General features: G+C 42.4%; 1 protein-coding gene across 3 annotated transcripts; it reads left to right on the top strand.

The window, feature by feature from the left end:
• Positions 1–1,838: 1,838 nt before the first annotated feature.
• On the top strand, positions 1,839–16,864 carry LOC109895533 (lysosomal acid phosphatase-like). 3 transcript variants are annotated; one of them, XM_031830696.1, is made up of 12 exons: positions 1,870–2,015; positions 2,869–3,001; positions 3,164–3,259; positions 3,465–3,551; positions 4,006–4,158; positions 4,306–4,404; positions 6,885–6,974; positions 9,018–9,150; positions 10,343–10,431; positions 10,807–10,913; positions 11,890–12,065; positions 13,443–16,864. In XM_031830696.1, the coding sequence occupies exons 4-12, from the start codon at positions 3,471–3,473 to the stop codon at positions 13,571–13,573; spliced, it is 1,059 nt and encodes a 352-aa protein (XP_031686556.1). In that variant the 5' UTR covers positions 1,870–2,015; positions 2,869–3,001; positions 3,164–3,259; positions 3,465–3,470; the 3' UTR covers positions 13,574–16,864. The 3 variants fall into 3 exon arrangements, with proteins under 3 accessions (XP_020344851.1, XP_031686556.1, XP_031686555.1); XM_031830695.1 differs by lacking the exon at positions 2,869–3,001 and having other exon boundaries at positions 1,901–2,015; positions 13,443–13,835; positions 14,859–16,864; XM_020489262.2 differs by lacking the exon at positions 2,869–3,001 and having other exon boundaries at positions 1,839–2,015.
• Positions 16,865–27,699: the final 10,835 nt, after the last annotated feature.

Here is a 27,699-nt window from a genome sequence, read left to right as displayed (position 1 = left end):
AAATGCTTTTATCCAAAGCGACACAGTAATTTCTGCTTACATTTCACGTACGGGGGGACCTGAGAATCGAACTCACAACCCTTGCGGTGCAATCGCCATCCTTTACAGGACCACACATTTATAATGTAATGCTTGTTTATAACAGTCAATAAGTGATAACAGTATATAGTAGTGTAATTGTTTACAACAATGTACAGCACATCTACCAATGCACAGATGCATTTGAAGAGCCTATTTTGTTTTCAAAATCTTCAGACCCCTGACGGGGAGCAGCCTGGGGGGTATCAATGGAATGGAAATTAAACTATTTCAGATATTAAAATATCAATGTATTTATATGTAACATTATTGTTGAATAAACATTTTGATGCCCCCTTAATAAGATACAATCAGTTCAAAAACATATATTTTATTTCTATTACCCACATTGGCAGAGTACCTATTTACAAATAACCACTAGAACTCTACAATAAGCCGGTACTGGTACTAGTACCCCGTGTATATAGCCAAGTTACCGTTACTCGTTGTGTATTTAGTCCTCTTGTTATTTTATATTAGTACATTTTTCTCCCTGCATTTTCGGGAAGGGCCTTACGTAATCTTTTCACTGTTAGTCTACACCTGTTGTTTAAAACAAATATTCAAAGCCTCTCAACCTAGTTAAATAGCATGAAAAGGGTAGAGTAGGATCAGAGAAACAGAATGCATCTTGAATCACTGGAGAAGTCCATGAGGTAGGATCTTTGTCCATAGCAGAAGGTCTTTGTCCATAGCAGAGAGGTGTTTGGGTGTGTGAGACTTGATATCAGAAGAGTTACAGGGTGTGTTAAGTGGTGATGTCCCATCCCTTCAGGTTATTAGCATGAGGTAGGACTAAATACATTTAACCCTCCCTGCTGTGTTCTGGTCGAATTGGACGGAAGTTCTCTCTGAAAAATGTAGTTCATTTAATCTGATTGTCTTGAGTCCACACAGGCCATCTGAACACACAAATCATTTAGATGTAATTAAAATCATTTTGGGTGTTTTATTTAACTTTTGTACACCTGTGGTGTTGCCAGTCAAAATAACCGGTCATTAGAAATGAATGGGTAAGACTACAATTAGTGTATAAAATTGAGTTCAGGCACATGCACATTCATCAGATGAACACACTTCCTCTCCCAGACCCCCACATACATGTGTGTTTGAGCACACGCTTCCAAAGCAACTCTCACAGGAACCTTTCCCCAATAGAATCCGTTTCCCTAACGGGAACCACACCTGTTGGCATTCTCACATACAATCGCAACATTGTTTCAATAATATATAGAACTTTTCTGTAGGCTCTGGCATATATAGCTTTTTTTTGAGGCCTTGCTCCCAATTCATTCTGTGGCAGCGCAATGACCGAACAATATACTGTGAGGCTCTTGATCATATCTTTGATCGTGACACTGGTGAGGAGGAGAGAGTCCTTGTCAAACTTTGACACAAAGTAGTCTGTGATAAATAGCACCATCTTTCATCTGAGTATTTGTTATAGTCAAAATAATCCATACATTATGCTTTTTCTTACTATATATAATATATGTATTATTATGGATTTATAAACAGCTATAATGGGGTGGTCATTTTGGACCGGGAACACAGAAATAGTTAACATGAAAAGAACACAACAGGAGGGTTAAATAGTGGAGTAGGGTGGTGTTATTTTAATTGTATTACATTAAAAAAAAAAATTTGAGTGTAGTGTTAAATGGTCGGGTATTTGTTTGTTTATTTATTTCAAGCAAAGTATAAGGGAGTTGTACTCCAGTCTAGTAGGTGGCGGTAATGCAACATATTGGATGCCAACCGCCGGTCAACCTCCTCGAAGAAGAAGTTTACAAATATATTTTGAAGGTTGTTTTATATAGCTAATGTGTTCAAGTAACCGGACGTTGATGATGGACTCCACTGTACTGCTTCTATTGACAATGTTCGCTGTTTTAGGTAAAGTTGTTGGAGACCGAAGACTGACATTTGTAACGGTGGTGAGTAAGCTGTTAGCTAGAAAAGAATCGCTGAAGCTGGAGACTTATATTTCCCTCACTAACTTTAAACATCAGCAATCTGAGTAGCTAACCTGATCGCTGCAGCTGTACATAGCCCATCTGTAAAATAGCCCACCCAATCTCCCTACCTCATCCCCATATTGTTTTTATTTACTTTTCTGCTCTTTTGCACACCAGTATTTCTACTTGCACATCACCATCTGCTCATCTATCACCCCAGTGTTAATTTGCTAAATTGTAATTACTTCGCTATTATGGCCTTACCACCTCACGTCATTTGCACACACTGTGTATAGACTTGATGTTTTTGTATGTGTTATTGACTGTACGGTTGTTTAACCCATGTGTAACTCTGTGATGTTTGTGTCGCACTGCTGTGCTTTATCTTGGCCAGGTCGCAGTTGTAAATGAGAACTTGTTCTCAACTAGCTTACCTGGTTAAATTAAAAATCATACGGTTGATTTGCAAGTTGACTTGTTTAGCTGAAGTTCGCCAGCTAGCATTAACTTGTGTGTGTGCTAACTAGCGGTGTGTCGTGTTCGTTTTAACGTAAACTGGCTTGATACGCAGTCGTCTCTGACGGTCATTCTTCTCTTTATGTTACACAATAAGTGAACTGGCAAAGTTAGCTACTTACTAACTCTAACTAACATAGCTAGCTGGAATATGTAATGTTACCAAAAGAGGAACTGACGTTAGCTAGCAACATTGTTTTGCAATAGGCTAGCCTGGTAAACGTTATCGAGTCTGGACAGTTAGTGCTGTGTAACGTTATCTAGATAACGTTAAGCTAATACGGTTTCACTGTTGCCTGTTTTTTTTTTTTTTTAGGGCTGTACAAGCTTCTATGTGACCCCAATGACTATTTCACGTAACGTTAACTACCTGACAAATAAGGTCACAAAGAAGATAAGTTATTGGATGAACATCAACACTGGATTGTTGCTATGTTGACTTTGCTCTAGTAAGTGTGGCAATGTTAATGCAAGACAAAATACACGTTGATTTGAGTTTAGCCTAATTGTGGTGTAGGATCCTGCTTGTGCTGGACATGGGAAAGGCTAGTCCAACCAGTTTGTCACTTGCCTAGAATGAAATGTTTGGGATTTTTTTATTTTTTACCTAGCTCTACCGCCATGGTGACCGATCCCCAGTCAAAGCCTACCCCACTGATCGCTACCAGGAGAGCTCTTGGCCACAGGGCTTTGGACAGCTCTCGCAGGTAAAGTTAAAAAAATGATAAAGTACTGAATTACACTAGCCTGAAACCCAGAACCTGTCTTTGTACTCCGTGTCATGCGAAAGCAATGTTTAGCATGACACTGAGTGGAATGTTCCCTCAAACAAACTGATACCCAAGCATGAGGTGCACTGACGGGTGTGGTTCTTGCTGTACTAATAGCACACCATTTCTGGGATCTCTACAGGAAGGAATGAGGCAGCACTTTGAGCTGGGACAGGTGCTGCGGAAACGCTATCAGGGTTTTCTAAATGACACCTATGACCGACATGAGGTAATTTATGGTTTAGTTCCTTGTTGAAACTATGATGGTCTCAGACTCATTTAAATTAGAAATGCAAATTGGATCATGTGTATTGCCCAGGTTAAACAAACTGTGGACTCTTCCAAAAATGCACTAGGCTCCTGAGTGGCGCAGTGGTCTAATGCACTGCATCTTATTGCAAGAGGTGTCACTACAGTCCCTGGTTCGAATCCAGGCTGTATAACATCTGGCCGTGATTGGGAGGCCTATAGGGCGGCACACAATTGGCCCAGCGTCGCTCGGGTTTGGCCGGGGTAGGCCGTCATTGTAAATAAGTATTTGTTCTTAACTGACTTGCCTAGTTAAATAAAGGTTTAAGAAGAAGAAATCCAAGTAAAACCAGCTCAAGGCTGTAGCCACTGAACTGCAAAAGGAAGCATCTTGTTTCAATGATAACCACTACCTCCTATTGTTCTTTGTCTAGATTTCTGTGAGGAGCACAGACTATGACCGGACCTTGATGAGTGCAGAGGCCAACCTGGCAGGATTGTACCCTCCCAATGGGTCACAGGTCTTCAACCCATCACTGGAGTGGCAGCCTATTCCTGTTCACACTGTACCCCTGGATGAGGAGAGGGTGAGCAGGATGATGAGGTCTTGGGTGATATCCAAAGATGGACAACAGCCACAAAATAAATACATTCTGAATATGATTTTGTTTTAAATAATACGTTTTGGCTACCTCCATACTAATGTACACATCTAAAATGTCTATCTATTTCAGCTTTTGTCATTTCCCATTCCGGGTTGCCCTCGTTATAAAATCCTCATGATTGAGACTGAACGCACAGAAAAGTACCTCAACATGACATTTCTATACAAAGTAAGTGGCACTGCAGTCACTGGAATTAAGGTGATGACTGGCTAATGAGGCTCGAGACTTATTCTTATGAAATGTGATTACCTTATCATTAACTGTCTGCTATGGTTTGAGTCTTCACAATTCATCTTTAGATTCATCACGCCCCTAACCCCGCTTGAACTAAAGTCATGAAATTCTCATAGGTGCCACCATGGCGGACCATGGGTCCGCCATGGTGGATTTTCCACTATTTAGAAAAACACTAAAAACGCTACTCTTCTGGCACCGAATGGCCGATCTTCACAAAACTTGATGTGGCAACTATGGACAAAGGTTTCTCAATGCAATACTTTCCAGACTAGTACCTAAAACAACATGGCCGCTATTGACCAGTAAACATTCACATGGGCATGGTCTGGCTCATAAATGCATATACAGTGCATTCGGAAAGTATTCAGATCCATTGACTTTGTCCTCATCTTAAAAATTGTATTCTTATTCTAAAATGGATGAGAATTTTTTTGGGGAATCCTTAACAATCTCCACACTACCCCATAATGAAAATTGGCAACTGTATTAAAAATAAACACATACCTTATTTACATAACTACTCAGACCCTTTGCTATGAGACTAGAAATTGAGCTTAGATGCATCCTGTTTCCATTGATCATCGTTGATGTTTCTACAACTTGATTGGAGTCCACCTGTGGTAAATTCAATTGATTGGCCATGATTTGGAAAGGCAAACACCGGTCGGTCTATATAAGGTCCCACAGTTGACAGTGCAAAAACCAAGCCATGAGGTCAAATGACTTGTCTGTAGAGCTCTGAGACAGGATTGTGTCAAGGCACAGATCTAGGGAAGGGTACCAAAACATTTATGAAGCATTTGAAGGTCCTGAGGAACACCATGGCTTCCATCATTCTTGAATGGAATTAGTTTGGAACCACCGCCATCATTCTTAAATGGAATTAGTTTGGAACCACCAAGACTCGTTCTAGAGCTGGCCGCCCGGCCAAACTGAGCAATCGGGGGAGAAGGGCCTTGGTCAAGGAGGTGACCAAGAACCGGATGGTCACTCTGACAGCGCTCCAGAGTTCCTCTGTGAAGATGGGAGAACCTTCCAGAAGGACATCCATCTCTGCAGGACTCCACCAATCAGGCCTTTATGTTAGAGTGGCGAGATGGAAACCACAACTCAGTAAAAGGCATGTGACATCCCGCTTGGAGTTTGCCAAAAGGCACCTAAAGGACTCAACCATGAGAGAAACAAGATTCTCTGGTCTGATTGAATTCTTTAGCCTGAATGCCAAGCGTCACGTCTGGAGGAAACCTGGCACCATCCCTACGGCGAAGCATGGGGGTGACAGCATCATGCTGTGGAGACATTTTTCAGTGGCAGGGACTGGGAGACCAGTCAGGATTGAGGCAAAGATGAATGGAGCAAAGTACAGAGAGATCCTGGATGAAAACCTTCAGAGCTCTCAGGACTTCAGACTGGGACTAAGGTTCACCTTCCAACAGTACAACGACCCCAAGCACCCAGCCAAGACAACGCAGGAGTGGCTTTGGGACAAGTCTCTGAAAGTCCTTGAGTGGCCCGGCCAGAGCCCGGACTTGAACCCAACCGAATATCTCTGAAGAGACCTGAAAATAGCTGTGCAGCGATGCTCCCCATCCAACCTGACAGAGCTTAAGAGGGTCTGCAGAGAAGAATGGGAGAATCTATCCAAATACAGGTGTGCCAAGCTTGTAGTGTCATACCCAAGAAGACTCAAGGCTGTAATCGTTGCCAAAGGTACTTCAACAAAGTACTGAGTAAAGGGTCTGAATACTTAAGTAAATGTGATATTTCAGTTTTAATAAATTAGCTAACATTTCAACAACAACAAAAAATGCTTTGTCATTATGGGTATTTTGTGTAGATTGATTGGGGGGGGGGGGGGGGGGGGGGTACTACTTCATCAAACTTCATACATTTTAGAAAAAGGCTGTAATTTAAGAAAATGTGGAGAAAGTTGTGGGGTCTGAACTTTATGAATGCACTGTAAATCAGTCAAGGATATTTGTTGTAACACTTTATTACACATTGCAAACACTGTCAAGACACAACATGTACAAGAACATTCATATCGAACACAGTGGTGCTAGATCAATTTTACTCCGTCTGATCTTTTGGCACACATGTTCAGGGATATGTATCTAGCTAACCCACGTGATATCTCAGATAGCACTGGCCCGATATTGACAAAACTTTGCTGAATGATGCGTTTTGCCTTAGAGATCCATCATTTTCAAAATTGCACGGATTGGCCTAGGGGGGTGCAGCATCACTTGTGGGGGACAACATGTTTGCCGTTGCCTTGTTTCTACCTTGTTTTGAATTTCTTCTCCCTCACTTGCCAACCACACATGTTGAGCTGTCAAAGCTGTGTCGACAATCTTAACTTTGAATGCCCCTTGTCTAGATTATCATTGTTTGATCCTTTGCTTTTACAGGATCTAATAGCGACGGTACGGGAGAAAACTGGTCTGAAGAACACCACCATTGAGACTGTTTGGAGTGTCCATGACACCCTGTTCTGTGAGGTAAGCAGCGTCTTACCAACAATAAACCCAGAAAAAAATAGACATGTCCTCTCACTGTCAACTGCGTTTCTTTTCAAACTTAACATGTGTAAATATTTGTATGAACATAACAAGATTCAACAACAGAGACAAACTGAACAAGTTCCACAGACATGTGACTAACAGACATGGAATAATGTGTCCCTGAACAAAGTGGGGGTCAAATGTAACAGTCACCAGCTGCATTAAGTACTGCAGTGCATCTCCTCCTCATGGACTGCACCAGATTTGCCCGTTCTTGCTGTGAGATGTTACCCCACTCTTCCACCAAGGCACCTGCAAGTTCCTGGACATTTCTGGGGGGAATGGCCCTATCCCTCACCCTCCGATCCAACAGGTCCCAGACGTGCTCAATGGGATTGAGATCCGGGCTCTTCGCTGGCCATGGTAGAACACTGACATTCCTGTCTTGCAGGAAATCATGCACAGAACGAGCAGTATGGCTGGTGGCATTGTCATGCTGGAGGGTCATGTCAGGATGAGCCTGCAGGAAGGGTACCACATGAGGGAGGAGGATATCTTCCCTGTAACGCACAGCGTTGAGATTGCCTGCAATGACAACAAGCTCAGTCCGATGATGCTGTGACGCACCGCCCCAGACCATGACGGACCCTCCACCTCCCAATCAATCTCTCTCCAGAGTACAGGCCTCGGTGTAACGCTCATTCCTTCAACGATAAACGCCAATCTGACCATCACCCCTGGTGAGACAAAACCGCAACTCGTCAGTGTATAGCTTTTTTTGCCAGTCCTGTCTGATCCAGCGATGGTGGGTTTGTGCCCGTTGCCGGTGATGTAAGGCAGGTCCTCACCAGACAACAGGCCTACAAGCCCTCAGTCCAGCCTCTCTCAGCCTATTGCGAACAGTCTGAGCACTGATGGAGGGATTGTGCGATCCTGGTGTAACTCGGGCAGTTGTTGCCATCCTGTATCTGTCCCGCAGGTGTGATGTTCGGATGTACCGATCCTGTGCAGGTGTTACGTGGTCTGCCACTGCGAGGACGATCAGCTATCCGTCTCCTTATAGCGCTGTCTTAGGCGTCTCACGGTACGGACATTGCAATTTATTGCCCTGGCCACATCTACAGTCCTCATGCCTCCTTGCAGCATGCCTAAGGCACGTTCACGCAGATGAGCAGGGACCCTGGGCCTCTTTCTTTTGGTGTTTTTCAAAGTCAGTAGAAATGCCTCTTTAGTGTCCTAAGTTTTCATAACTGTGACCTTAATTGTAAACTGTTAGTGTCTTAATGACTGTTCCACAAGTGCATGTTCATTAATTGTTTATGGTTCATTGAACAAACAATGGGAAACCGTGTTTTAAACCCTTTACAATGAAGATCTGTGAAGTTATTTGGATTTCTACAAATTCTTTGACAGGGTCCTGAGTTTGGCTATAATTCCTTATAGTTGTATCACTTTGCTTACTATCAATGTAGAATATTTTGCAAAACATTACAGAATTTCCACTGTACAGTTTGCCATAAATCATGCAGATTGAGTCCATGTTAAACTTTTAAGTTAGGTTGTGAAATGTTCCTACAGCCAATGTTTTAGCTAGCGAAGGAACCACAGTTGTTTATGGAAGTGAAAACACAACTGTGACCCTGTGGCTACTCAGCCTTGTGACCGTTGCGACGTGAGGGAAGTCATGCTTTACTCGGGTCAGCTAAAATAAACCTGCCATGTAGAAACATTTGGGAAGGGCTGGGGAGACACAAAGGCAGCAATGTGGTCATTCATTGTCTCCAGCCAGATTAAAACAATTTTTTTGTATATCAAGAAATGTTCCCTATACCTACTTTAATTTCATTGGTTATATTGTTAACCTTGTTTTATTGGCTGTTCTACACTGTAATGGTAGCAGTATCATACTATTTTACTTTAGAGACGGACGCATGTAGATTGAATGGTATTATTATCTTACTAACATTGTTGTGTAGTTTCACCTTGATTCAGTGTCATGAGCATATTGGGGGTTTTTGTTCTCCATATATGGCATTTCAGGCAAGGCACAACATGACCGCTCCTGACTGGGTGACCCCTGAGATCATGGATGATCTGAGGAAGCTCAAAGACTTTGGCTTTGAAATCCTGTTTGAGGTCTACAAGCATCAGGAGAAAAGCCGTCTCCAAGGAGGTACTGTCAGAATGGGAAGGACAGAAACGTGTTTCAGCTTAGCTATCTACATTTCCTTTTGCATGTGCTATTTAGTGATGGCCAAGGCTGCTGTCGGAGGTAACTGTCCCGTCCCACTTCCCTGGTTTCCTTTTCCCCACACCTCGGCCCAGTTTTATTTATTTTTTCCATTTTTTTTTTTTCAAAAGTTCTATCTGGATTTCACCTGTCGGATAGGTTTAAATGTATGGAATGAATAGAACAGATGAATAGAGACTCCTGTTCTATTTTAATGCGTTATTCCTATCCGATTTGCCGAAATCCGGATAACTTAAAAAAAATAAAAAATGGGCCCTGAAGATTCCGAATCACATTTTGTTCATGTTTCGTCACCTCTACTTTACGCGCAAATATTTGTGGTCACCCTCTCTGTCAATCATGACATTATAATTATTCAGGTTTTACTGGTGAAACGTCCAAGCAGCATCTGCATACCAACCATTTGATCTCAATCAGATTCATGGGGATAAGCATTTAGCTCTTCTTGAAGTAGCCTACAGTGAGCACATTTTTTGAGAATATTGTTTTAACATATTTCAGTCAAAGCACACATTTTGTCTTGTGGTGTGTGCTGTTGGGTTTTGGCCACATGAGAGAAATGTGACCATTTGCACAATGAGGTGGTGTTTATTGTCTTACAGTAATGTTATACAATAGTATTCTACATAACAGAATTGAATATAATACCATCATTATGCGCTCTTGCAGACATTGATTCAGCTTTGATCTTACTTTAGTAGATAGGCACCATTTGCCAGAGAAGCCTGTGCTCTACGAGTAGAGTACAGGCTGTGTGTAAAGTAGAGGATCGCGCACATGTTCAGAAGCTTTGGGACCTTCAGCTGTCAGGAAGAGGGGTCCAGAAAAATTGTATTGGCAGCCACTCTGTTTAGTTATTGCATTTCATCATATGGCCCTCAAATATGAAAGCGTTTAAAGATTTGAATATGCATTCCTAAATCTTTCGCTTAGTACGCTCATCTCAAACGATTAAACGACTTTGCACATCATCGAGATGAAGACTAGCCCCACAACCACCATTGATGTCAGCTAATGTTTTATGTAATGGCAATAGGAATGAGATAAGAGATGGTAAATCTTCTCATTGTCTACTTAACTGCTAACTATAGGCTTTTACTACTCCATCAAATAGGTGTCCTCTTGGGTAGCATTGTAAATAACATCTCGGAGTCTGCACTTCCCGACTCCAATCGCCGTCTGAAGATGATGATGCTCTCTGCGGTAAGCTTTTAAATCTTGTGCATGATCTCATTTTTACGTGGATGCCTTGGACTGTTTGCTGCAAATTGTTCATCTAATGCAGGGACGGGCAACTGGTGGCCCATGCGACCGGCAGCCCCTATTTTTGTAGCTGTCACTCAATTAGCCCATGTCAGCACATTTTTGGGGGGGATTGAAAGTTAACTAAACTTGTAGTAAGCATGGACAAATTACTGTCTGGGTGGGGCCATTGCTCATCAGTTATCATATTAACAACTGCAAACATTTTCTCTTATGGCAAAATGTGTAGAATTGCAGCAAACGTAAAACGGCCACATTTTCTCTATGCCCCGTGGCAAAATGTGCCGAATGCATGAGTCTTTTGTTACTTTTCAGCATGACACCACCATTGTGGCTCTGCAGTCAAGTTTGAGTATCTTCAATGGAAAGCAGCCGCCCTATGCCTCCTGCCACATATTTGAACTCTATCAGGAGGACAACGGGTAGGTTGTGCTGTGATGGAATAAGACCCTTGTTAATAGCTATACCAAACTGTGTGTAGTTATATTATACTGTGTTATCTTGTGAACTGGCTTAGATAAGCAACGTTTGGTCAAATAAAATAAAAAATTCAGTACCAGTCATGTTTAACACCTACTCGTTCAAGGGTTTTTCTTTATTTTTACTATTTTCTACATTGTAGAATAATAGTGAAGAAAACACATGGAGTCATATAGTAACCAAAAAAAGTTATACGACTACTGGTTGTTTCTTTGCAGCAATTTGACCATGAAGGCCTGATTTCACGCAGACTCTGAACAGTTGATGTTGAGATTTTTCTGTTACTTGAACTCTGAACCATTTATTTGGGCTGCAATTTCTGAGGCTGGAAACTCTAATGAACATATCCTCTGTAGCAAAGGTAACCCTGGGTTTTTGTGACTGCACTTGAAGAAACTTTCAAAGTTCTTGAAATTATCCCGGATTGACTGACCTTCATGTCTTAAAGTAATGATGGACTGTTTCTCTTTGCTTATTTGAGCTGTTCTTGCCATAATATGGACTTGGTCTTTTACCAAATAGGGCTATCTTCTGTATACCACCCCTACCTTGACACAACACAACTGATTGGCTCAAACGCATTAAGAAGGAAAGAAATATCACAAGTTAACTTTTAACGAGGTACACCTGTTCATTGAAATGCATTCCAGGTGACTACCTCATGAAGCTGGTTGAGAAAATGCCAAGAGTGTGCAAAGCTGTCATCAAGGAAAAGGGTGGCTAATCTCAAATATATTTTTTGGTTACTACATGATTCCATATGGGTTATTTCATAGTTTTGATGTCTTTACTATTATTCTACAATGTAGAAAATAGTACAAATAAATACCTTGAATGAGTAGGTGTCCAAACTTTTGACTGGTGCTTATATCTGATTGAGATCTGCTGTCAGTCTAATATAGAGTCTATCCCATCTAGATCATTCACAGTGGCCATGTTTTATCGCAATGACACCACAAGAGTGCCTTACCAACTGGCTATACCTAGCTGTGACCTCTTCTGTCCCCTGGAGGACTTTGTGCGCCTCACCAAACCATCCATCCCAGAGGATTGGGACAAGGAGTGCATGGTTGAGTCTCCTACAAAGGATACAGGTATGATGGGAGTAACATGGGCCGTTTGAAAAAGAGCCTCGAAGCAATAGAATGTGTTGAATAAGGGATACTTCGGGATTTTGCCAGAGGCCGTTTATCTACCTCTCCAGTGTCAGATGAACTCGTGGCTACCATTTTCTTTCTGTCTCTGTGTGTATTTTGAAGGAAGTTGCAAACTAGCATTACCCATAGACTTCCAGTCATTGCGCTAACGCCAGTTAGCATTGGCTTGCGAAACTACCTCGAACTTCCTTCATACTGGACACCGATACATAAACATGGTATCCACGAGTTCACCTGACTCTGGGGAAGTAGATAAAGGGCCTCATTGCCAAAATCCCGACGGTATCCCTTTAATTAAAATGGTGCAAAGAAAGAGGATTTTGAAACCTACCGTCTCAGATTGTTCTCAAACGGTTTCTGTAGTTAGAAACAGATAAGCATTCATTCAACATTATTTTGTTGAGATGTAATTTGATCTCTGAGAAATTAACCTAATTAATTGCACCTAAATTGGCCATTTTTCTCCTATTGATAGGGTGCATATATTCTATATAGTACCTCGCATCCAATTTGGACCAAACTTCTTCCTATCAATGAGTAAGCTATTCAAAACAATTGTCAAAAGCCACCTATAGAGCCCCTCCACACCAATACCACCCCAACAAAAGAATACATTTTTCTTTGATGTGAGCAGGCACTCACATGTGCGCATGTGAGTGCCAAATCTATTTCTATGGGCATAAGCACTGTTCACACCCCTCTTGTTGGTGGAGTCAAGTCATATATAGCTCTCTAAGGTATGCAATAACTGATAATGCTCTATCCAATTTTGAAATTGCACCTTGTGCATTCTACTATTACAACTTTCAAGAGTAAGTTAAAGCTGTACAGAGTTCCTGGTAATACCATTATGTATGATGGGACATAAAACAAATAACTTTAATGACTAATTTACCTGAACTGGTGGGAAGTACACTACCAAATTCACTGGGATGACATATAATGACAAAACAATACTCAAGTTGCAGTTCAATACTATTTTTGGGGGTGATTTCTCATGTTTTACACATTGGTAGGAAGACGTTTGGACCAAATCATATGTTGGGTACTATATTTATTAAATATATTATATGAATCCAATAAAATTAAAATTGCCAATTTGTGGGTGCAATTAGCTGCATTTTTCAGAGATCAAATTATATTTCAACAAAATAAAGTTGCAGGAATGGTTATCTTACGTTTCTAACTGCAGAAACTACTTCAGAACATTCTGAGATGGTGGGTGTCATGGCTTGCTGATTTGGCATGGAATGACTAATAATGTGTGTTTGACATATCTACTGTGTCTTTCTCTGTCTCTGGTCCAATCATCAGAGGTGGTCATCGGACTAGCAGTTTGTGGCTGTTTGCTCTTCCTCCTTATCGTCCTCCTGCTCGCTGTGCTTTGTCGGCAACGTGATCCCTCCGACGGCTACAGTCACATTCACAATGAGATTGAATCTTGACAAAAGTACAAACTCCACCATAGGCAGGATTCATGGGAGAGTGAAGATGTTGTTTGAATGCCTCCCAGCTTTGCCCTCTGGTGGGGGATGCAGGAAAAGGGAACACTAGACTCCTTAGTGCAACTTTTATTTATTTTTAAACTTTTTACATTAAAAAAATAAAAAAAAGATTTTTCCTTCAAAGGGGACTGTGACCTTTCACCAAAAATGCACAGAAACTTACTGGGGAGGACAAAGGTTATCTAGTCAACTGTTTGTCATGGTAAGTATTCCTAAGTTTGTGAATGAAGTTGGTTACTGCATTTGGACAAAAATTGCTTTTTTAAATGTTTTCAAATACTACTTGTACTCATGGGTCCAAGTCACCTGACCAGCATTCTTACAAAATGTGGACCACTGGATGCTTCATGCTTGTTTGATTCTCCACTTGGAGAATAATGATCATTGTGACACTGAACCCGAGGACTGCTTGTGCTTCATTCTTTCCAAGGAACATATTTTGGCTGACTGTACTGCACATTCTTCTACCAAGTCATTTGATAAAGAATACTATTAATTTCCTCTGGTGATTGTCATGGTACTTGGAGAAGCCTTAACATCATGGTAGTCTTGGTAAAGGCTTTGCTCTATATGTCAGAGGCATGTACTTCTAACAAGCCTGTCATGCTTTGTGCCTAGGGCTGTTAGATTCAATTTAAGGCACAGTAGTTCATTTATTTGCTGAAAAAGCTACATGTATCTAACAGTGACTGCCCTCTTTCTGCTCTTTTAAAACTGCCTCTGAGGTTTAGACTTTTTTTTTAAGGAATGTTAAGTTTTTTTTCTTTCCCCAAGTAAAAAAAAAAATATATATATATATATATATATATATATATATATAAATACTGTATGATACCTTTAAGTTAGTGAGTGCAGTGTCCCCCACTGAGTTCCCATCAAACAAGTCACTCCGACCAAGGTAAAGACAGCTTCAGGTTGGATATTCAACGGATATCCGCCTGTAGTTTTCCTTACATCCAGCAACCGCAGTTAGGAACGGTCAACCGTGACAAATCACATTTTTTCACATTTCAATAGCTCTTTAAAATGTTCTAATTTCATTAGCTCCTTGGTCATGTGACCTGACTTCAAACAAGATTCAGAATGTCCAATGACTACCCTTGTATATTGCACACTCTTTAGTTTATCCATTTACATCTCACATGATTTTACATGTAATTTTTCAAACTTTATCATTTCAATTTCTCCTTGGTAATGTGACAGACTGACCTCAAACTACTTTCAGAATGTCCACGGACTGGTGGAGACGGGCGCCACGAGGCATCCAGTGCGGTAATGCGGCCGATCCCGGAGAAGCTGGCGGGAGCCCTGGAATGGGTTTGCCACGAGGGAGGGGCCCAAGCCCTGGAAAGCGTTGCTGTTTCGGCGGCATTCGGTGAGCTCTCCCTGGCTCTTGAAAGTCTGGGGGAGAGGGTGTAAATCTCACGCCGGGCAATATTACTTTACTATATCCGCAGCAGGTCCCCAAGGTGAACAGCCTCTGGCATGTTTTAACAATGTAGGTAAGGGAAGTTGGCAAAAAAGATCTGTAACTTCGGGATAAGGATTGGCTCTAAGGGCTGGGTCGGTCAAGCTGGGGTGCGAAGTGGGGCTGGGCTCGAACCGCAGCTGGGGGAGCAGTCCCTCCGTCACCCTCCTCTCACCACCATTTAATTGTGTGGTCCATCTTGTGGTCTCGCAAGGGGCTGCGTGTTGGGATGGTGTCCGTCGGCGGACTGGTGGCGGAAACTCTGGAAGCGCGCCGGGCCCTTCTCGCGGATCTCTCCAGCTATGGCGCTCGCCTGCCCCACGCATTGTAGGTGGCGAGGTCACCTCAAGTCCTAGTGAGCGTAGAGGAGACTAGACCCAATGGCCCTGCAGTGATAGGGCATTGCATGGATCTGGCTCATGCCCTTCGAAGTGGGGAGAGGCATCTCCAGCTTGTCTGGGGAGGGAGGCCTACGTCTGTGGGTAGTACCATCCATGCCCAGGGATTTGTATGAAGCAGAGCAGCTCACTCGCTGCAATCTATTGAAAGTCAGCCCTCGAGCACTCAGGCCATGGATGTTGGTGTGGGGACAGCAGAAAAAAGCGGGCGGATCACCCAGAGCCTGTTTTTGAATGACCACGTGCACAGAGCCTGTTTCGACAGCGGGACTGTAGACGTTTTAGTAATTCCAGGGAGTAAGCCAAGGGAAAGGGGTGTTGACCGGGTAGGGAGAGTAGGTGTGGAGGTCTGTAGTTCCAGGGAGTAAGCGATCCACACTCGGGCCCAGGGAGAGGGCAGGCAGAGAGTATAGGCCTAGAGACCAGGAATCAGAGGTCACCAGGTCAATAGGGGGCCTGCCTGGAGGTCAGGAAGGCCCAAGTGAATAGGTGTGTGTGACACTGTCCTTCAGGGGTGTAGAGCAGGCAACTTAATGTAAAATCGTTTGAGATGAAAATGGACAAACTGAAGGGTGTGCAATGTGTAGGCCCACTGAGTGTACATTCTGAACCTTGTTTGAAGTCAGAAGGTCACATGACCAAGGAGCTATTGAAATTCAAATGTAAAAAAGGTTTGTACATTGTTTACGCCCCCTAACTAATTCAACTAGGAATACAAAATGCTGCTCACACATGTTTATTAGCTTTGCAAAGTGAATTAATGTCCAAATTGTGAAAATAAGACCTGTGCTGTAACACAAAATCTAACCATGAATAAAAGTCCAATGTTGGTAGTGACTGCCCATTACTGCTTAACATTTATTAACCATTATTCATATTACTTTACTATAATTTTAATTGCTCCGCACTACCTGTAATTTAATTTGCATGTGTTCATCCCATTGTGTTTTCATGGGCAATGAGTAATTTATAATAGGGCCTATTGTTTAACCAGACATCTGATTCAAGTTGTCCAACTGGTTTTTGTAGACATCATGGCCCCAATAATCATGTCTCCATTTTATCACATCGCTACGTGACGGACTGGAGAGTAATTCTTATCTGTAATATTTTGTGTTAAATCATGAACAATTGGTTTCACCGTAGTGCTTGAATTATGCGGTTTAACATAAAATCATTCATGTCCTGATATGCTGGAAATTAGTTGAAATTAGTTGAATTAAGAATTTTTTTGCACTGGGAATTCGCAATACTTTATGATTTGAGTCACTGTTTGCATGTGGATTGCTTAAACTGCATTTTGAGTTGTCTTATCAATAATGTTGTTTTTATTGCACCTTTTCAATAAATTCTTCTGTAATAAAATTTGTTTGGGTTAATACTTGTTCCGAAAGCTAGGGGGATGTACAGGTAACTGATAAAATAACGTGCAATTAATAAAGTCCAGCAACCTGCCGGTTCCAAGTGAAACGACATCTTTCTTTTCCCCGATGGAATTAACACAATTCTCCATGCACTGTAATTTACAAATTGATAAGAGCTAGGTAAATGAGTCAACTATTTGGGGAAGGGGATTGTAAATCTAAATAACAATTGTTTTAGATCTATTTTACCTGGAGACATATGTGACACCAGTCATATGGCAGCAAAGTGAAGCATATTAACATAATGTATCACCTTTTCCACAGTGAAGTTTATGAAATGCTGGCTTTATGACCTTTTCAGGGATGATATTTGGAGTCTGTAGGCTTCGTAGCCATGCGCAAATGACGTATAGCGTCAAACCTACAGTTGATTTATGATTATTAGGGTAGATTTATAGGACTACTGTTAAACCCCTATTGTACACTTTTCTCACCTTCTAATATTTAATCATTGTATCAACTGAATATGGCAACTTTCTGCATGAATCAAACCACTATCTTTGATCCTCCTATATATTTTGTGCATAAAAGCTCTCCAAACCGTTTTTTTGTATTATTCATGAATACTTTCCTAACCCTAAATAATATACAATATCAGATTTTTAAAGCTACCAATTGGTGCTAAAAATGTTCACTATTTTAGTGAGTCTGTCAAAATGTAAAGGTAAGGTGAATTTAGAATAAGTTTTAGACTTCCTCAAGTAGTATTTTACTGGGTGACTTCATTTCAGGCGCAGCTCCAGAGGGGTATACTAAAATGCTGGTTCGAGGAGTTAGCATGGTAACTTTGACCCTTTTGATCACTCCTCTCATGCCTCTCCTTGATGTCAATATGCCTTGTCCATTGCTGTTCTGGTTAGTGTTTATTGGCTTATTTCACTGTAGAGCCTCTAGTCCTGCTCACTATACCTTATCCAACCTATTAGTTCCACCACCCACACATGCGATGACATCTCCTGGTTTCAATTATGTTTCTAGAGACAATATCTCTCTCATCACTCAATAACTAGGTTTACCTCCACTGTATTCACATCCTACCATACCTTTGTCTGTACATTATACCTTGAAGCTATTTTATCGCCCCCAGAAACCTCCTTTTACTCTCTGTTCCAGACATTCTAGACGACCAATTCTTATTGCTTTTAGCCGTACCCTTATCCCACTCCTCCTCTGTTCCTCTGGCGATATAGAGGTGAATCCAGGCCCTGCAGTGCCTAGCTCCACTCCTATTCCCCAGGCGCTCTCTTTTGATGACTTCTGTAACCGTAATAGCCTTGGTTTCATGCATGTTAACATTAGAAGCCTGCTCCCTAAGTTTGTTTTATTCACTGCTTTAGCACACTCTGCCAACACGGATGTTCTAGCTGTGTCTGAATCCTGGCTTAGGAAGACCACCAAAAATTCTGTAATTTTCATCCCAAACTACAACATTTTCAGACAAGATAGAACTGCCAAAGGGGGCGGTGTTGCAATCTACTGCAAAGAGAGCCTGCAGAGTTCTGTCCTATCCAGGTCTGTACCCAAACAATTTGAACTTCTACTTTTAAAAATCCACCTCTCTAAAAACAAGTCTCTCACCGTTGCCACATGCTATAGACCACCCTCTGCCCCCAGCTGTGCTCTGGACACCATATGCAAACTGATTGCTCCCCATCTATCTTCAGAGCTCGTGCTGCTAGGCGACCAAAACTGGAACATGCTTAACACCCCAGCCATCCTACAATCTAAGCTTGATGCCCTCAATCTCACACAAATTATCAATGAACCTACCAGGTACCTCCCCAAAGCCTTAAACACGGTCACCCTCATAGATATCATCCTAACCAACTTGCCCTCTAAATACACCTCTGCTGTCTTCAACCAAGATCTCAGCGATCACTGCCTCATTGCCTGCATCCGTAATGGGTCATCGGTCAAACGACCTCCACTCATCACTGTCAAATGCTCCCTGAAACACTTCAGCGAGCAGGCCTTTCTAATCGACCTGGCTGGGGTATCCTGGAAGGATATTGATCTCATCCCGTCAGTAGAGGATGCCTGTTTTTTTTTTAAATGGCTTCCTAACCATCTTAAATAAGCATGCCCCAAACCTGACTGCCCTTAACCAACACAAAAACATCCTATGGCGTTCTGCATTAGCATCGAACAGCCCCCGTAATATGCAGCTGTTCAGGGAAGCTAGAAACCATTATACACAGGCAGTTAGAAAAGCCAAGGCTAGCTTTTTCAAGCAGAAATTTGCTTCCTGCAAAACTAACTCAAAAAAGTTCTGGGACACTGTAAAGTCCATGGAGAATAAGAACACCTCCTCCCAGCTGCCCACTGCACTGAAGATAGGAAATACTGTCACCACTGATAAATCCACTATAATTGAGAATTTCAATAAGCATTTTTCTACGGCTGGCCATTCTTTCCTTTCCACCTGGCTACTCCTACCCCGGTCAACAGCACTGCACCCCCCACAGCAACTCGCCCAAGCCTTCCCCATTTCTCTTTCTCCCAAATCCAGTCAGCTGATGTTCTGAAAGAGCTGCAAAATCTGGACCCCTACAAATCAGCCGGGCTAGACAATCTGGACCCCTTCTTTCTAAAATTATCTGCCGAAATTGTTGCCACCCCATTTACTAGCCTGTTCAACCTCTCTTTCGTGTCGTCTGAGATTCCCAAAGATTGGAAAGGAGCTGCGGTCATCCCCCTCTTCAAAGGGGGGGACACTCTTGACCCAAACTGCTACAGACCTATATCTATCCTACCCTGCCTTTCTAAGGTCTTTGAAAGCCAAGTCAACAAACAGATTACCGACCATTTAGAATCTCACCATACCTTCTCTGCTATGCAATCTGGTTTCAGAGCTGGTCATGGGTGCACCTCAGCCACGCTCAAGGTCCTAAACGACATCTTAACCGCCATCGATAAGAAACATTACTGTGCAGCTGTATTCATTGATCTGGCCAAGGCTTTCGACTCTGTCAATCACCATATCCTCATCGGCAGACTCGACAGCCTTGGTTTCTCAAATGATTGCCTCGCCTGGTTCACCAACTACTTCTCTGATAGAGTTCAGTGTGTCAAATCGGAGGGTCTGCTGTCCGGACCTCTGGCAGTCTCTATGGGGGTGCCACAGGGTTCAATTCTTGGACCGACTCTCTTCTCTGTATACATCAATGATGTCGCTCTTGCTGCTTGTGAGTCTCTGATCCACCTCTACGCAGACAACACCATTCGGTATACTTCTGGCCATTCTTTGGACACTGTGTTAACAACCCTCCAGGCAAGCTTCAATGCCATACAACTCTCCTTCCGTGGCCTCCAATTGCTCTTAAATACAAGTAAAACTAAATGCATGCTCTTCAACCGATCGCTGCCTGCACCTGCCCGCCTGTCCAACATCACTACTCTGGACGGCTCTGACTTAGAATACGTGGACAACTACAAATACCTAGGTGTCTGGTTAGACTGTAAACTCTCCTTCCAGACCCACATCAAACATCTCCAATCCAAAGTTAAATCTAGAATTGGCTTCCTATTTCGCAACAAAGCATCCTTCACTCATGCTGCCAAACATACCCTTGTAAAACTGACCATCCTACCAATCCTCGACTTTGGCGATGTCATTTACAAAACAGCCTCCAATACCCTACTCAACTACTTGGATGCAGTCTATCACAGTGCAATCTGTTTTGGCACCAAAGCCCCATAAACTACCCACCATTGCGACCTGTACGCTCTCGTTGGCTGGCCCTCGATTCATACTCGTTGCCAAACCCACTGCCTCCATGTCATCTACAAGACCCTGCTAGGTAAAGTCCCCCCTTATCTCAGCTCACTGGTCAAAATAGCATCACCCACCTGTAGCACGCACTCCAGCAGGTATATCTCTCTGGTCACCCCCAAAACCAATTCTTTGTTTGGCCGCCTCTCCTTTCAGTTCTCTGCTGCCAATGACTGGAACGAACTACAAAAATCTCTGAAACTGGAAACACTTATCTCCCTCACTAGCTTTAAGCACCAACTGTCAAAACAGCTTACAGATTACTGCACCTGTACATAGCCCAACTATAATTTAGCCCAAACAACTCTCTCTCTTTCCCTACTGTATTTATTTTATTTATTTATTTTGCTCCTTTGCACCCCATTATTTTTATTTCTACTTTGCACATTCTTCCACTGCAAATCTACCATTCCAGTGTTTTACTTGCTATATTGTATTTACTTTGCCACCATGGCCTTTTTTTTGCCTTTACCTCCCTTATCTCACCTCATTTGCTCACATCATATATAGACTGTTTATACTGTATTATTTATTGACTGTATGTTTGTTTTACTCCATGTGTAACTCTGTGTCGTTGTATGTGTCGAACTGCTTTGCATTATCTTGGCCAGGTCGCAATTGTAAATGAGAACTTGTTCTCAACTTGCCTACCTGGTTAAATAAAGGTGAAATAAAAAATAAAGTCTTTGGTGTGCTTATCAATGCACAAGCAAATGTTTTTCCCCACTCCTATCAATATTTGTTTATTCATTAAGTCATACAAGTGTTACTGTGTGTGAAGTTTAAAATGCATTCTGTCATTACTAAATGTGTAATATGATGTGTATTTGTTTACACAAAATACATGCGATTAATAAAATATGGAATCAGTCATCTTCCTCAAATGAAGGGAATGATGAAATCTTTGCAAGCTGGAGGGAATCTGATATAATTAGTCCTCAATTTACAGCTCAGTCATTTCATTCAGGCTAAGTGGAGGTAGCCGTGAGTTAGCCTTTGGAAGGTTAGTTCTGAAGGATTCATTGCCATAGAAATTGACCTGGCTAAAAGGTGAGCCACTTTCAAATGACCGGTTATCCTGAATTTAACTCAGTTGACCAAAGTTACCTGCTTACTCCTCAAACCTACTTCGTAGGATACCCCTCTGCTCCAGGGCAGCATGATCCACCATCAAAGTAAGGATGAAGCCTGAACTGGAATGTGAAGCGAACTGAAGCTAGTTAGCTTTAGATAACCTTGAGATCGATCTAGCTTCCTTCATAGGATACCCCTCCAAATCTCCCATAATCACAGATAGAACAATAAGACAGATATTTCACAGGATGTTCCACTCACTACCGAGAGGAAGCCCACTGGCCCGGCAGTGGGAGAAGGAAGGAGATGGATTTTGACCTACATTCCGCATGTTTTCTTGATTAAATATTTGATCTCAATGCAGTTTTTTGTTCCCAGAACTATAATTGGCTATGAACAGAGTGGACTAAGCTTTGTAGACTTTACCCTTTGCTAAAGTTGTAAACAAAATGGTGTTGTTTAGGAGTGCAATGGTGAATTGAGTTATTGCACACGCTCACTTCACAGAGTAGGCATTCTCTAACAGAAATATGAAAATGTATGCTAGAACGGGCCAATAGGATCTCACTAGCTCATGCTTGGCTCTGCCCACCTCCTTGCTTGTTCTGCCCACTATGACTCATTTGTTCCCATTGGAAACGACAGGCTATGTTCTATATTGGTTTAGTTATAAAAAAATATTTGCCATAAGTGTTCAATTGGTTTAAGATCAGAGGATATTACAGAAAGATGGTTTAACAAATTCAAGATTTCCTGAAAATATCCGGATTGTCTTAACCATATTTCTTGGTTCCAGAACGGCTGCTGCTTAGCCTGAACTATTTGGCTAAGCGAAACACAGATTGGTTTTTCTGACAACTGACGCGTGCAGCAACAATCAAAAAGGCCTTCATATCGATGGCATAAAAAACAATAGATATGGAGTCAAAAGATAGAGCCCAATATTTCACCAATCTAGAACAAGAAACAATTGTAACAACATACTACAAGGAGGTTGACATTTGTTCCCAAAAAAATCATACATCCGCTGCTGCAAAAACCAGAGAGGGAGCCTGGCAGAAAATTGCAGACAGAATAAATGCACAACTCATCATACCATGCCAGAACAAATCAGTTGGATGGGGATTTGCTTTCCATAGGTGGACCCATTTTTTTCACGGGACCTCCTGTGGAAAGCAAATCCCCATCCAACCTCCTGTGCTTGTACGCATTTTTTTAAATGGGTGTAATAAACTCAGCAAAAAAAATGTCCTCTCACTGTCAACTGCGTTCATTTGTAAATGTATAAATATTTGTTTGATCATAACAAGGTTCAACAACTGAGACATAAACTGAACAAGTTCCACAGACATGTGACAAACAGAAATTGAATGTGTCCCTGAACAAAGGGGGGGGGGGGTCAAAATCAAAAGTAACAGTCAGTAACTGGTGTGGCCACTAGCTGCATTAAGTACTGCAGTGCATCTCCTCCTCATGGACTGCATCAGATTTGCCAGTTCTTACTGTGAGATGTTACCCCACTCTTCCACCAAGGCACCTGCAAGTTCCAGGACATTTCTGGGGGGAATGGCCCTAGCCCTCACCCTCCGATTCAACAGGTCCCAGACGTGCTCAATGGGATTGAGATCCGGGCTCTTCGCTGGCCATGGCAGAACACTGACATTCCTGTCTTGCAGGAAATCACGCACAGAACGGACAGTATGGCTGGTGGCATTGTCATGCTGGAGGGTCATGTCAGGATGAGCCTGCAGGAAGGATACCACATGAGGGAGGAGGATATCTTCCTTGTAACGCACAGCGTTGAGATTGCCTGCAATGACAACAAGCTCAGTCCGATGATGCTGTGACACACCGTTCCAGACCATGACGGACCCTCCACCTCTAAATCGATCCCGCTCCAGAGTAAAGGCCTCGGTGTAATGCTCATTCTTTCGACGATAAACGTGAATCCGACAATCACCCCTGGTGAGGCAAAACCGCAAGTCGTCATTGAAGAGCACTTTTTGCCAGTCCTGTCTGATCCAGCGACGGTGGGTTTGTGACCATAGGCGATGTTGTTGCCAGTGATGTAAGGCAGGTCCTCATCAGACAACAGGCCTACAAGCCCTCAGTCCAGCTTCTCCCAGCCTATTGCGGACAGTCTGAACACTGATGGAGGGATTGTGTGTTCCTGGTGTAACTCGGGCAGTTGTTGTTGCCATCCTGTACCTGTCTCGCAGGTGTGATGTTGGTCTGCCACTGCGAGGACGATCAGCTATCCATCCTGTCTCGCTCTAGCGCTGTCTTGGGCGTCTCACAGTACGGACATTGCAATGTATTGCCCTGGCCACATCTGCAGTCCTCATTCCTCCTTGCAGCATGCCTAATGCACATTCACGCAGATGAGCAGGGACCCTGGGCATCTTTGTTTTGGTCTTCTTTTTCATCTTTTCTTTTTTCAGAGCCAGTACTCTTAGTGTCCTAAGTTTTCACAACTGTGACCTTAATTGCCTACCGTCTGTAAGCTTTTCGTGTCTTAACGACCGTTCAGCAGGTGCATGTTCATTAATTGTTTATGGTTCATTGAACAAGCATGGGAAACGGTGTTAAAACCCTTTACAATGAAGATCTGTGAAGTTAAAATTGCCGTGATAAAATGCAATTGTGTTCGTTGTCAGTAGCTTATACCTACTCATACCATAACCCCACTGCCACCATGGGGTATTCTGTTCACAGCGTTGACATCAGCAAACTGCTTGCCCACACGACCCCATACACATGGTCTGCGGTTGTGAGACTTGTTGGATGTACTCCCAAATTCTCTAAAACGACATTTGAGGCCGGTTATGGTAGAGAAATGGACATTAAATTCTCTGGTGGACATTCCTGCAGTCAGAATGTCAATTGCATTGTGTTGTGTGACAAAACTGCACATTTTAGAGTGGTCTTTTATTGTCCCCAGCACAAGGTGTAATGATCATGCTGTTTAATCCACTTCTTGATATGCCACACCTGTCAATTGGATGGATTATCTTGGCAAAGGAGAAATGCTCACTAGCAGGAATGTAAACAAATTTGTGCACAGCATTTGATAGAAATAAGCTTTTTGTGCATATGGAACATTTCTGGGATCTTTTATTTCAGTTCATGAAACATGGGACCAACACTTTACATGTTGCGTTTATATTTTTGTTCAGTGTAGTTCAGCATCGCCCACATTGTACAGGAAACTTCCAGCGGCAAAGAAATCACAAAGCAATACACATATTTTGTATAGCAGTCAAAATGAAACCGCGTTGATTTACATTTGCTATATACAGTGCATTCGGAAAGTATTCAGACCCCTTCACATTTGACACATTTTGTTACTTTTCAGCCTTCTTCTAAAATGGATTGTAAAAAATCCTCATCAATCTACACACAATACCCCATAAGGACAAAGTGAAAACATGACCTTATTTACATAAGTATTCAGACCCTTTGCTATGAGACTCAATGGAGCTCATGTGCATCCTGTTTCCATTGATCATCCTTGAGATGTGATGTATCTACAACTTGATTGGAGTCCACCTGTGCTAAATTCAATTGATTGGACATGATTTGGAAAGGCACACACCTGTCTATATAAGGTCCCACAGTTGACAGTACATGTCAGAGCAAAAACCAAGCCATGAGGTCCAAGGAATTGTGCATAGAACTCCGGGACAGGATTGTGTCGAGGCACAGATCTGAGGAAGGGTACCAAAACATGTCTGAAAGCATTGAAGGTCCCCAAGAACACAGTGGCCTCCATCATTCTTAAATGGAAGAAGTTTGGAACCACCAAGACTCTTCCTAGAGCTGGCCGCCCAGCCAAACTGAGCAAACCGGGGAGAAGGGCCTTGGTCAGGGAGGTGACCAAGAACCCGTTGGTCACTCTGACAGAGCTCCAGAGTTCCTCTGTGGAGATGGGAGAACCTTTCAGAAGGATAACCTTCTCTGCAGCACTCCACTAATCAAGCCTTTATGATAGAGTGGCCAGACGGAAGCCATTTCTCAGTAAAAGGAACATGACATCCCGCATGGATTTTGCCTAAAGGCACCTAAAGTACTCTGACCATGAGAAACAATATTTTCTGGTCTGATTAAACCTAGATTGAGCTCTATGGCCTGAATGCCTATCGTCACGTCTGGAGGAAAACTGGCACCATCCCTACGGTGAAGCATGGTGGTGGGAGCATCATGCTGTGGTGATATTTTTCAGCGGCAGGGACTGGGAGACTAGTCAGGATCGATGGAAAGATGAACGGGTCAAAGTACAGCGAGATCCTTGATGAAAACCTGCTCCAGAGTGCTCAGGACTTCAGACTGGGTTGATGGTTCACCTTCCAACAGGACAATGACCCTAAGCACACAGCCAAGTACTTGAGTGGCCCAGCCACAGCCCCGACTTTAACCCGGTGAAACACCTCTGGAGAGACCTGAAAACAGCTGTAGAGTGATGCTCCCCATCCAATCTGACAGAGTTTGAGAAGAATTGCAGAGATGAATGGGAGAAACTCCCCAAATACAGATTTGCCAAGCTTGTAGCGCCATACACACGATGATTCAAGGTTATAATCGCTTCCAAAGGTGCTTCAACAAAGTACTGAGTAAAGGGTCTGAATACTTATGTAATTGTGATAGTTCAGTTTATTTTTTATATATTTGCAAAAAAATCTAAAAACCAGTTTTTGCTTTGTCATTATGGGGTATTGTGTGTAGATTGATAGGGGTTTGGGACAATGTAATCAATAAGGCTGTAACATAACAAAATATGGAAAAAGTAGGTAGAACATAATGCCAGCATGCTTCAGACCACGTAGGGTAAGAGTGGGGTACCCCTGATCTAAAGGGTATATTCGAGGTCCAATAATGTGTTCCCTTTGTAAAGCACGGGGAACAATGCAGGTGCCAATGTCAAGTGGATTTTCCAAGAAGGGACAAGCCATAGTGACAAACATGAATCTGATTGGCGGAGAAGTCCCGTATTTATTCACCAGGACAGGCTGAGATCAAGTTAACCTAGTAGGTAGGTTTGCTTCAGAAAATTTGTTGCTATGGTTTCTGATCAGGCTCCCTTTCAAGCTCTCTTTCTGGAGTTTACACAAATTCTGGTTTGACAGATCTCGCTAAGTCACTAATCTGGCTTTCTGGAATACCCCTCTGGTGATTTAGATGGGCATGGCATATGGTTTACATTGTTTTCATGCTCATTCAACCATTCAGTGACCTCTCGTGGACTCGGGCATTGTCATTCTGGAAGAGACCACTCCCATCAGGATATAAATCATTCACCATAGGTTGAAGGTTGCTGAGTTACAGTATTTGACCTGATGGTATAGAGTGCTAAATTGTTGCCATTTAAATAATGGGTGTTGTCTTTCTTTATAATGGGTGTTGTCTTTCTTTATATATACAGTACCAGTCAAAAGTTTGGCCACACCTACTCAATCAAGGGTTTTTCTCTAAACCCTTGAAAGAGTAGGTGTGTCCAAACTTTTGACTGGTACTATATATACTGAACAAAAATATAAATGCAACAATTTAACGGGTTACAGGTCATATAAGGAAATCAGTGAATTTAAATAAATAAATGAAGCCTTAATCAACCCCACCCACTGGGGAGCCAGGCCCAGCCAATCAGAATGAGTTTTAACCCACAAAAGGGCTTTATTACAGACAGAAATATTCCTCAGTTTCATCGGTTTTCCGGGTGGCTGGTCTCAGACGATCCCGCAGGTGAAGAAGCCGAAGGTCGAGGCCCTGTCGAGATTGTGGTCAAATAATAGTTCTACTGTATGTAGCCTACAGTTTAGGTCAATATCATTCATTTATTTTTCCTCCAACCTCAAATCATCTCACACTATTTGCTGTGGTCTGTTGAAGATTATTGTATTGAAAAATGATTGTCATTCGGCTACAGTAGGCTA

Source organism: Oncorhynchus kisutch, linkage group LG8, assembly GCF_002021735.2.
Source record: "Oncorhynchus kisutch isolate 150728-3 linkage group LG8, Okis_V2, whole genome shotgun sequence".
Classification (NCBI taxonomy): domain Eukaryota; kingdom Metazoa; phylum Chordata; class Actinopteri; order Salmoniformes; family Salmonidae; genus Oncorhynchus; species Oncorhynchus kisutch.
Note: the sequence above shows the minus strand (reverse complement) of the source record. Positions and strands in the feature narration are given on the sequence as shown.